This window comes from Gigantopelta aegis, chromosome 14 (genome assembly GCF_016097555.1).
Source record: "Gigantopelta aegis isolate Gae_Host chromosome 14, Gae_host_genome, whole genome shotgun sequence".
Lineage (NCBI taxonomy): Eukaryota > Metazoa > Mollusca > Gastropoda > Neomphalida > Peltospiridae > Gigantopelta > Gigantopelta aegis.
In genome coordinates this window covers 13,597,965-13,610,464 of record NC_054712.1, presented here as the reverse complement: position 1 = coordinate 13,610,464, position 12,500 = coordinate 13,597,965, and the positions used below count along the sequence as shown (strand labels likewise).

General features: G+C 37.3%; 2 protein-coding genes across 2 annotated transcripts in view; one reads left to right on the top strand and one right to left on the bottom strand.

The window, feature by feature from the left end:
• LOC121389092 (b(0,+)-type amino acid transporter 1-like) overlaps positions 1 to 9,334 on the top strand; it is a 32,767-nt gene extending 23,433 nt beyond the window's left edge. The window contains exons 10-14 of the mRNA XM_041520707.1: positions 1 to 25; positions 797 to 946; positions 3,413 to 3,581; positions 7,096 to 7,144; positions 7,877 to 9,334. The exon at positions 1 to 25 is cut by the window's left edge and continues 72 nt beyond it. Coding sequence (XP_041376641.1) covers positions 1 to 25; positions 797 to 946; positions 3,413 to 3,581; positions 7,096 to 7,144; positions 7,877 to 8,603 — 1,120 coding nt within the window. The 3' untranslated portion in view covers positions 8,604 to 9,334. The remainder of the gene's footprint in view (positions 26 to 796; positions 947 to 3,412; positions 3,582 to 7,095; positions 7,145 to 7,876) is intronic.
• Positions 9,335 to 11,595: 2,261 nt separating this feature from the next.
• Positions 11,596 to 12,500, bottom strand: part of LOC121388672 (b(0,+)-type amino acid transporter 1-like) — a 36,936-nt gene continuing 36,031 nt past the window's right edge. The window contains exon 13 of the mRNA XM_041520118.1: positions 11,596 to 12,500. This exon is cut by the window's right edge and continues 358 nt beyond it. The gene's annotated coding sequence lies outside the window, so the exon portion shown is untranslated.

Below are 12,500 nucleotides of genomic sequence, written 5' to 3'. Positions count from 1 at the left end.
CAACATCACTACACTCATATCTAGGGTGAGTTTTCGGTACATCGCGTTTTCCAGCATGGATTAGATCAGCAATTAGAAAAGCCAGTTATATATTAATTCGCCTTTAATCTATGGTGGGGTTGCATAATCTTTATATTTGGGCGAGGGGGTAGTATCTCCCCTATCCCAACCCAGTTCTGCTTCATATGCTTATATCTTTACACTGCTTTTACATAATTATATATATTCTTTCTTTTTTTAATGTAAATATTCATATACTTCCCTTTGTTTGACACCCAATAGTGTATTTTTGTACTGGAGTGTCGTTAAACATTCATTCATGTGTTCATTTTTTTTTTGCTGTTCACTGTTCATTGATATTCATTATTCACTGTTCATTGTCTACTGTTCAGTTATTCACTGTTCATTGATATTCATTATTTACTGTTCATTTTTTACTGTTCACTGTTATTCACTGTTCATTAATATTCATTATTTACTGTTCATTATCTACTGTTCACTGCTATTCACTGTTCATTGATATTCATTATTTACTGTTCATTGTCTACTGTTCACTGTTATTCACTGTTCATTGATATTCATTATTTACTGTTCAGTGTCTACTGTTCAGTTATTCACTGTTCATTGATATTCATTATTTACTGTTCATTGTCTACTGTTCACTGTTATTCACTGTTCATTGATATTCATTATTCACTGTTCATTATTCGCTGTTCATTGATGTTCATTATTCACTGTTCATTATTCGCTGTTCATTGATGTTCATTATTCACTGTTCACTGTTGACTATTGACAGGCGGTGATCGGCTCCGTGATGATAATGGTGGGCTCTATCGGGTCTCTAATCCGCTTCTTCGTCTTCACGGTGTGGGTGTTCCACGGTCTGTCCGTCCTCGCGCTCCTCGTGCTGCGAGTCAAAAACAAGGAGAAGAAACGGCCCTACAAGGTGAAGGTCGACCTGTCCAACTTTATAAACCAGTGGAATGTTCAGGACACGAACACTCGCAACGAATTGACTGGTACCATGATGCCATCGTCCTCTATCACATCATGCAGGGTTTCTAGACTGTGGTAGCCCCACTCTCATGGCTATTGATATTCAATGGTGGGCTAGTAAATAACTAATATTGCCATACCCGACGGCTAGTGAATTTTCTTTTTCAAATGTTGCAGTTAAGTCTATTTTGTACATATGAATATCCTGCCCCCACCCCAACACCCAAATGCTATGTTTGTGTTTTAAAGCTCTATCTCCATCTTTAGGTGACATATCTGATTATTACTATTATTTAGTAAAATTGTATTAACTTAAAGTAAAGTAGGGCTAGTGAATTTTTTATTGTGGCTAGTATGTTTTTTTAAATCACTGATCCCATGGCTAGTGGATTAAAAAAAAATTCTAGCTGCCCTGTATCATGTTCACCTAACGTCTAGGCGTAAAACCAGAACTAGCAAGCGACCGCGATCGCTCGCCCTCCTGAACACGCCGCGGATCTTAACGACCGCAATGGCATTAAGTCTCTGTCAGTAGATCTGATCACAGCCAGTGTTATTATCTCTTCAAATGACCATTTTTTACCGACCAATAAACAGATGCTGGTATAACCGTACAAGTATCTTCATAAACTATGGACCGAATTTACGAAACCTGTTTTTCTTAAACGCAGGTACCGGCCTCGGTGGCGTCGTGGTTAGGCCATCGGTCTACAGGCTGGTAGGTAATGGGTTCGGATCCCAGTCGAGGCATGGGATTTTTAATCCAGATACCGACTCCAAACCCTGAGTGAGTGCTCCGCAAGGCTCAATGGGTAGGTGTAAACCACTTGCACCGACCAGTGATCCATAACTGGTTCAACAAAGGCCATGGTTTGTGCTATCCTGCCCGTGGGAAGCGCAAATAAAAGATCCCTTGCTGCTAATCGGAAAGAGTAGCCCATGTAGTGGCGACAGCGGGTTTCCTCTCAAAATCTGTGTGGTCCTTAACCATATGTCTGACGCCATATAACCGTAAATAAAATGTGTTGAGTGCGTCGTTAAATAAAACATTTCTTTCTTTTTTTTAAACGCAGATGTCAAAGCATTGTAAATGTAGGTAGTTACACGCGTATAAACAGGTTTTCTAAATTAGGCCCAATGTGTTTACCTACGTATCTACTTGCCTATCTACCTCTACTTAACTACATATCTGAATGTCTGACTACCTACTGCTTAGCTACCAAGGTATACCTACCTATATACATGTCTACTCACTCCCTGCCTATCTACCTCTATTAAACCTGCTTGCCTATTTGCTTAACCTGCCTATCTACCTACCTGTCAAACTATGAACCTAGCTACCTACTTACCTACGTGCAGATCTAGACACCTACTTAACTACCTACTCACCTAGCTATCATATACGCTTGATACGAATAAGAAACATGTTCATATGCTTACCCAGGGGCGGATCCAGGAATTTTAGCGGGGAGGGGGGGGGGGGGTCCAGTCTTGAGCCTTTGAAGGGCCCCCCTCGATAGGAAATTTTCATATTTGAAGATAGCTTTAGATGGATTTGAAGTATATTCCCGTTGTCAAGATCAACTCTCTGGTCACGAGCAGGGGGGGGGGGGGGGGGGGGGGTCCAGACCCACCCAGAGACTTTTTAACGATTGTAATTACATATCAAATATATTTTTCTGCATAATATATTAGTGGCTGTATATTAAACATGTTTCTGATCGTTCTAATATTTGTACTAGGTTAAATTTCATTATATTTCCTAAAATATTTTTTTTTCGTATGTACGAAATTATTTGAAGACAAAATCCAGTTTGGGCTTCTCACAGATATTAAGACGATCCGAAACACATTGGATATACAGACATTGATATTCTAAAAACAAGAAAATATATTTAATATGTAAGTTTAATCGTAGAAATATTTGATTAGTCGGAAACAGCTTACAATGCAGCAAACTCGGGAATGTCCCTTTAATTTTATCTACATTTATTAAAGACACATACCCTAGTTTTAGCCTGTCAAAGTGGACAGTAAGTTTAGTTAATCTACACACCTGCAAAACATTTGGATACGGTTATAACAGAGAAAAGCTGAAGTTTGTGATGTTTAAACCTGAAAATATCGTCTAAAAATAGACTAGAGCCTGTCTCGATAACCATTACTTCTCAGACGAACGTGCGTTTTTAGAATTATGAAAAATGCATTTTTGGGTTATTACAAACACCTGAATGACCAGAACCACTTCAGGTGCACGTAAATGAATATTCTAAATAATATAATGTAAATACTCCTAATTTAAATGATTGAAAACGGCTTTAATGGTGAAAAATATGTCGTAGTGTTTAAAAACTAGGGTCTGTCCCTTTAAGGATATGTAGTAAACTGATAATTAATTATAATTATTTCTTTTCAGGTGAACATCGTTATTCCCATTATTGTAGTGAGCATTATAGGCGCCTTTACGGTGGCGCCATTCGTTGGGCGACCGAAACCCGAGTTTTACGCGTCACTGGTTCTTCTGGCAATTTCTCTCCTGTTTTATCTCCAGTCCAAGTATTTACCCGTCAACCCTGTGTTTTCAGGTAGGATGTTTTTCACTTATCTCGTGTTTTACCTCCAGCCCAGCTATTTCCTATCAAACCTGTAATGTCAGGTAGGATGTTTTTCACTTATCTCGTGTTTTACCTCCAGCCCAGCTATTTCCTATCAAACCTGTAATGTCAGGTAGGATGTTTTTCACTTATCTCGTGTTTTACCTACAGCCTAGCTATTTCCCATCAAACCTGTAATGTCAGGTAGGATATTTTTCACTTATCTCGTGTTTTACCTACAGCCTAGCTATTTCCCATCAAACCTGTAATGTCAGGTAGAATGCTTTTCACATATCTCGTGTTTTACCTGTCTTAATGTTTTGTTATAGCGAACAATGGCCTTATTATATGTTAGAGAGCAAAACAAAATTCGAGCTATTACAAAAATTAAGATGACCAGAAACTCCCATGCCATATGCAGACACTGATATTCTAAAGAAGAAAAATATATTTAATATGTAATTTTAAATGTGCTAGGATCTCTATCATAGTTAGACCGGCCTCGGTGGCGTAGTGGTTAGGCCATCGGTCTACAGGCTGGTAGGTACTGGGTTCGGATCCCAGTCGAGGCATGGGATTTTTAATCCAGATACCGACTCCAAACCCTGAGTGAGTGCTCCGCAAGGCTCATTGGGTAGGTGTAAACCACTTGCACCAACCAGTGATCCATAACTGGTTCAACAAAGGCCATGGTTTGTGCTATCCTGCCTGTGGGAAGCGCAAATAAAAGATCCCTTGCTGCCTGTCGTAAAAGAGTAGCCTATGTGGCGACAGCGGGTTTCCTCTAAAAACATCTGTGTGGTCCTTAACCATATGTCTGACGCCATATAACCGTAAATAAAATGTGTTGAGTGCGTCGTTAAATAAAACACTTCTTTCTTTCTCTATCATAGTTAATGGTATGTGTATGGGAGAGTGCATATATAAAGATCTCTTGCTAATACAAAACTGTAGGTTTCCTTTGAAGACTACGAATCACATCTAGCGAATGCTTTATGTCCATTAGCCGATGATTGATTTAATCACTGTGCTCTAGTGGTTTCGTTAAACAAAACAAACTTTAAAATAAATATGCAGTTTTAATAGTTGATAGCTCAGGACAGTCTCTTATAAAGGGCCCGTAGGTATGTGTTATCCTTTCTGTGGGATGGTGCATATAAAAGATCCCTTGCTGCTAATGGAACAATGTAGCGGGTTTCCTCTCTTAAGACTGTATGTCAAACTTATCAAATTAGGAGATAACCATATGGAGTTTTTAGATTTGCGAGTGTTATTGTCTATTTGATCCCGCAAATGTTATTTTTGACCTTAGGTCAAAAATGAAACGTTTGCGGGCATCATGGTTATGTCCATCATGGGCATCATGGTTATGCCCATTGTAAACTGAATCGTTTTTGTACGGAACTAAGTGTATATTTGGTATTTCTTGAAAAAAATACCTGGCTACAATCTAACTGTAGACCCTTGAATCGTCAACTTCGCCTCTTCCAATTGTTAATGACGTCATTAGCTTTCCGGGTGTTATCGTCTATATTTGATCCCGGAAAAAGAATGTAGTTAACCAATCACAATACAGAACACACATGCAGTCAGTTTACAATGTTTAACATCCAATAGCCGATGATTAATCAATCAATGTGCTCTCGTGGTGTCGTTAAACAAAAGAAACGTTTTAACTCTTAAAGGGTGAGAACGAATACGTTTGGTTATTCGTGAACAGGAATTAGATGTATCTAATGCTTGGTTAAACAGGATTACGAATGGATAAAGAATTAGTTTTTGGTTGGAGTCGAGGATTCAAAATGCATTGTTTTAACGAAGAACTTTTCAAAAGAGTAGTCGAGTTACATGCCATATTTTGCTGTGTACTGCGTAATTAATAATGCAAAATGCGTAGTAATAGATATATTCTAAATTTACAGTAACAGATGCTTTTAACTTCAAGGTGAGTATAATTATGCAGTTACTGTATGAAAAGTTAAATTTACAGTAACAGATGCTTTTAACTTCAAGGTGAGTATAATTATGCAGTTACTGTATGAAAAGTTAAATTTACAGTAACAGATGCTTTTAACTTCAAGGTGAGTATAATTATGCAGTTACTGTATGAAAAGTTAAATTTACAGTAACAGATGCTTTTAACTTCAAGGTGAGTATAATTATGCAGTTACTGTATGAAAAGTTAAATTTACAGTAACAGATGCTTTTAACTTCAAGGTGAGTATAATTATGCAGTTACTGTATGAAAAGTTAAATTTACAGTAACAGATGCTTTTAACTTCAAGGTGAGTATAATTATGCAGTTACTGTATGAAAAGTTAAATTTACAGTAACAGATGCTTTTAACTTCAAGGTGAGTATAATTATGCAGTTACTGTATGAAAAGTTAAATTTACAGTAACAGATGCTTTTAACTTCAAGGTGAGTATAATTATGCAGTTACTGTATGAAAAGTTAAATTTACAGTAACAGATGCTTTTAACTTCAAGGTGAGTATAATTATGCAGTTACTGTATGAAAAGTTAAATTTACAGTAACAGATGCTTTTAACTTCAAGGTGAGTATAATTATGCAGTTACTGTATGAAAAGTTAAATTTACAGTAACAGATGCTTTTAACTTCAAGGTGAGTATAATTATGCAGTTACTGTATGAAAAGTTAAATTTACAGTAACAGATGCTTTTAACTTCAAGGTGAGTATAATTATGCAGTTACTGTATGAAAAGTTAAATTTACAGTAACAGATGCTTTTAACTTCAAGGTGAGTATAATTATGCAGTTACTGTATGAAAAGTTAAATTTACAGTAACAGATGCTTTTAACTTCAAGGTGAGTATAATTATGCAGTTACTGTATGAAAAGTTAAATTTACAGTAACAGATGCTTTTAACTTCAAGGTGAGTATAATTATGCAGTTACTGTATGAAAAGTTAAATTTACAGTAACAGATGCTTTTAACTTCAAGGTGAGTATAATTATGCAGTTACTGTATGAAAAGTTAAATTTACAGTAACAGATGCTTTTAACTTCAAGGTGAGTATAATTATGCAGTTACTGTATGAAAAGTTAAATTTACAGTAACAGATGCTTTTAACTTCAAGGTGAGTATAATTATGCAGTTACTGTATGAAAAGTTAAATTTACAGTAACAGATGCTTTTAACTTCAAGGTGAGTATAATTATGCAGTTACTGTATGAAAAGTTAAATTTACAGTAACAGATGCTTTTAACTTCAAGGTGAGTATAATTATGCAGTTACTGTATGAAAAGTTAAATTTACAGTAACAGATGCTTTTAACTTCAAGGTGAGTATAATTATGCAGTTACTGTATGAAAAGTTAAATTTACAGTAACAGATGCTTTTAACTTCAAGGTGAGTATAATTATGCAGTTACTGTATGAAAAGTTAAATTTTTTAACAGATGCTTTTAACTTCAAGGTGAGTATAATCAGAAGTACTGTTAAGTTACTTTACAATTTGTTTTTTTCCTATTTTTAATTTCAGAAAAGATTACCATTATTTTACAACTACTTCTGCGAATTGCACCGAGAAGGTAAATTATTTTGATTTATGTTTACATTTCATTTCTATATTACCCCAAAACCGCCATTTTTTAGCACCCAGAGAACACAATATCAATGTTCTACATGTATATGACAATTTTCAGCTGTTTTAAATGTTATTTTTGCCTTGTAAGACAACATGGGGTAGTGTGTGTGTGGGGGGGGGGGCAGACCCAAATATCCACGTTTGTTTACGTTGTTGGGTCAAAGGTCAACAATGTTTTTCTGATCATAACTAGGGTAAAAGTAATTCCGTCCCAAAATATCTGTATATTTGGTAGTAACCGAAACAACAGAAATGTATCTAGTCATCGTTCCTTGCTAATATGTATGATGATGACAAGAGAAATCCAGTTTGACACATGCTATTACCGGTGTATACAATTTCACTTATTGACACTGTATCTGGTTCTGAAAGATCTATATACTGACGTCTAAAAGAAACATTTACATACATAAAATTTTAATAATTGTACAAATGTTGTTGCTAATCGAAAATAACCAATTTAAAAACCACCTTACAAATACATTGTATGTATCACGACGTGCAATGTCATATCCCACCGTACCGTGTGTTGGTTTTCTATAATACAATTTCAAGTCTTGTAAAGTTTCTTTTGGACATCAGTATAGAAACTGGCCCAATTGACACCCTTGTCAAAGCACATAATCCCAAGAATGAGACCACAGACTGCATGTTTCTTCTCTTCTCTGTATTTCAGCACGTTGCGAGTTCCCCGCAGACTGTCGCTGGCTATGCACAGGGCTTCCATAGCAATCGCTCGGCGCCAGTCAGTGGCGCACAACAGACGGGTCCAGGAGGAGTACATCCGCCGCCACTCGGGCTCTCTGATCCCGCCCCCGTCCATCAAGAGATCCGCCTCCAGCCTCAGCTCCCAGAGGAGGCCATCGAACGTCATGCGGCGGAATACCGGCATTCTGAAGCGATCGCAGACGTTCACATCGGCGCGAAACTCCGTTCGCTCCACATCATTTTCGCCTGATACATTTTCAGAGAAAACGGACTTCACTACGAGCTGTGATTCCGGGTTTAGCCCCAATGAAGACTTGCTGTATACCAATGGAAAGCCAAGGACGATGTTTCCCGATGTCGAGATATCAATCAGTCCACCTTCAGAGGAATCGTTAGACTCTGATTTCGACGCTGATGATGATGGTAGTGGTGGTGAGGATGTGCAGCCAAATGATGCCTTTGGGTTAGGCTTGTTCCCGATCTTCACGCAAGGGTCGCTGGAGAGCTCGAGCAGTTCAGAATCCTCCAGTGACGAGAAACAATACGAGAGTCCCTCAACCTCCTCGGATGACGATTCTGATGACCTCACGGATGAGGACTTTCGTATTGGGGACGATCTGTCGTTCATCTTCATTGATAAAATCCACTCGTCTTCCACGGATGACGATCTTGGCAGGCATGACACACGACTGTGATTCTGATCCAGTTTGGGTGGTGGTATTTTATCTACCAGCGATGTTCATCTTCATTGATAAGATCCAGTCGTCCTTCTGCTGGTGACGATCTTGCTAGGCATGGCACACGACTTTGATTCTGATCCAGTTTGGGTGGATTTTTGCCTACCAGCGATAAACATAAACATAACCCAAAACAATTTCAAACAGTAACTTACGCTAGTTTGATGTTGATTCTCGCAAAGGACACCCTTAACATAAAATGTCATTTATCGCAAATAGTATCTACTATAGTCCGTCCATACAATTTGTTTTTGGTAAATAATTTCAGTTTGATTTGAGGTAAGAAGAAACGTAAAACGTGTTTTGGAAATAACAAGAAAATACTATTTTTGTTTCCAATTTAGAAAACAATCGGCTCAGAAATAAATAACTTGTAGTAAATTCCATAGTATGAAAAAAATGCGTTCACGGTGGGAAGGACTATAGTATCTAAAACTGTGATATTTATTCAATGCTGTTTATGAAATATGTATTAATAAGATAACTTGCAAAGTAAGGTTGCTTCACTTAAAACCAATGTATTTAATATTAGTAAATATGTAACAAGCTGAATTGTCCATGTTGACGTGCTTACTTGCAAAATTAAATAGTTTCGAACCAAGAGACAGACTATTAACGACCTAAACATTCTTTTTGAAGAACGTAACTCAATGGAGTAATGCCATTAAAACCAACATAGCGTTTCTGAACCAGAATGCATTATGAGTCATCTTTTAATACTCAGTATATCTGGGACTACTGATGAAAACTATGGATGTTCGCAATTTAGTATCTTTGAGGGCAGATTTTAGCTCAGTCGGTTTGAACGCTTGCCTGAGGTGTTTGCGTCGCAGGATCGAACCACCATGGTGGATCCGTTCAACTAATTTGTGGTTTTCTCGTTCCAACCAATACACCACAGCTGGTCAGAGGCCGTGGCATGTCCTTTTCTGTCTGTGGGAAAGTGCATAATTATAAAAGATTCCTTGTTGCTAATAGACAAATGTTGCTGATTTCCTCTAATGACTACGAATCAGAATTACCAAATGTTTGACATCCAATAGCCGATGATTAATGTGCTCTAGTGGAGTCGTTAAACAAAACAAAAGGTAACTTTAGTATATCTTATTTACTTGCTGCAGTAGTTACATCACGCAATTTGACGTCAAAGATACCATTATATTAAACATAACACCCCCAACCTTAGCGTCTGTTGTTCAACGATAGACTGAACACAAACAGAAACGCAAATCAGAAAGAAGGAAATGCTTTATTTAATGACGCACTCAAATCAGAAAGATAGAAAGAATTGTTTTATTTAACGACGCACTCATTACATTTTGATTACGGTTATATGGCGTCGGACATATGGTTAAGGACCACACAAATAACGAGAAAGGAAACCCGCTACCGCTACGCAATGGGCTACTCATTCCGGTTATCAGCAAGTGATCCTTTATATGCAGTATCCCACAGACAGGATAGTACATACCACGGCCTTTGTTACAACAGTTGTTGAGAACAGGGCCCAATTTCACAAAACATCATAAGCGTAGTTTTGCACGTAAGCGTAAATTTACAACCAAACAACAATTCTTATTACTTAGTACAACATATGCAATTAGAAATACACATATTTCTCTCTTTTTTTGTCCTTAAAATGCTCCATTTTCCTTAATGATGTAAATTTTCTTCGTGAAATAGATGCCAAACACGAGTAAACGTATGACCGGTGTAACTGCTAGTCGCAGACGTAAACTTGCGATGTTTTGTGACATTGCCCCCTGGCTGGAACGAGAAACAGCCCAAATCAGAATCATGGTTAGTTTGTAATTAGTTTTACTTGATGAATAACACTCAGTTGTGTGACACGATAAATGTTTTATCAACCTGTAATTCTCATAAGTATCAATCTGTGTTAATTCTTTCTTTAACTCCACCCCCCCCTCCCCCCCCAAAAAAAAACCACAAAAAAAAAAACACCCAACAACAACAACAACAAAAATCCAACAAAAAAACACACAAAACAAACAACACAAAAATACCCCAACAACAACAAAAAAAAAAACCCCAAAAACAACAACAAATTACTGCTGAAAATTGCGTTTCTTTCGCTGTTGAGTATATTTGCAATGTGTTCCCTGTTGACTAAGGAAGGAAGGAAACCCGCTGTCGCCACTTCATGGGCTACCCTTTTCGATTAGCAGCTAGGGATCTTTTATATGCACCATCCCATAGACAGGATAGCACATACCACAGCCTTTGATGTACCTGTCGTGGTGCACTGGCTGGAGCGAGAAATATCCCAATTGAATATGCAGTGTTTAACTGAATAAATTGATTTTTAACGACACACTCGGCAAGAAAACCTATCGGCCAAGGAGTGTAGATCAAAGGTGAATACCGGGTCGTTCACAAGAACAACACTTTGTCGAGCGTGTCTCGTTCCAGCCAGTGTACCACGACTGGTATATCAAAGGCAGTGGTATGTGCTATCCTATCTGTGGGATGGTGTATATAAAAAAACATAAAAAATCCCTTGCTACTAATGGAAAAATGTAGTGGGTTTCCACTCTAAGACTACACTTCACGAATTACCAAATGTTTGACATCCAATAGCCGATGATTAGTAAATCAATGTGCTCTAGTGTTGTCGTTAAACAAAACATAGCTCTTTTTTTTCATGAGCGTGTAGTGCAGGCCGTACTCTCATTTGGGGGTACATCTTACAACCCTCCTACAAGCTTTTGTCTGATATGTTAATCTTGTGAAAATAGTTTAACAGTCTGAGAAAGCCCACCTAAGGAGTCATTGTCATCGAACCCATGTGTAGACCCAGTGGGGGTAATTGCTGTTCAAACCAGATCCCCACAACTGTCGTGTGCATGTGCATGTGCGTGTGCATGCTACGTGCATTACATACACTCCACTGGTCATAGAAGCTACACATGATAAACCACAACAAATTAAATAAAAACTGATTAATTTTTATTAATATAAAAATACGTCATATCAAAAAATAAACAAACCATCAAGTAGATTTGCAAATTTAGGCACACATTTTTTAAAATTCTATTACAAAAAGTGCATTATTATGTTGCGACTTATAATCTATGTACACTATGCGTGGAGGGGAGGGGATCGGGGTCGAAACCCCCGTCCTTCTCAATCAAATTTATTTTCTCTTTTATTTATTTATTTATTTATTTTTTGTAATGTATTTTCCGGTGCAGCATGACTGAATCCCACTTAAAAACCTTGCTGGTCACAGCACCTTTTGACATTTTATTTTATACTAAGCACCCAGTTTTTAAAAGCGATGTGTCAAAGTGAAAATTGTCCCATTAACAGATGCAATAATAAACTGATTTTGTGTAAACATTTTCTAATTCGCATACCTTTTTTTCTACTATTCAACTATTCAAGAAGTATAAAATAGTGAGTTGATGGTTATACATATAAAACCCAGACATTAGACGAGCATCTATAGCACAATTGTCTACATGAACAGTAATACATACTATATGTGATAAATGATAAAACAACATTTGCAACCCGAGTATAACAACAATACTCTCTAGGAGATCAATCAAACTTGAGCTGAACCGAACTGTACCGAAATGTACCGAACGTTATCGAACGTTACCGAACATTAAAGCCCCATTATCCTGAAGGTTTTCAATACTTGAGCAAGTAGAATGCACTATTCCTGTCAAGTTTCAATCTTCGAATTTTGTAGTTTATTATGTGAAAAATAGGTCTAGAGCAAATTCAATTTTCACCATACCGACACTCTGAGTACAGATGCATGTGACATGTTTAGTTGTACACTGTACATCTTTAACATCAAATATTAACATCTACAAGTTATTTACA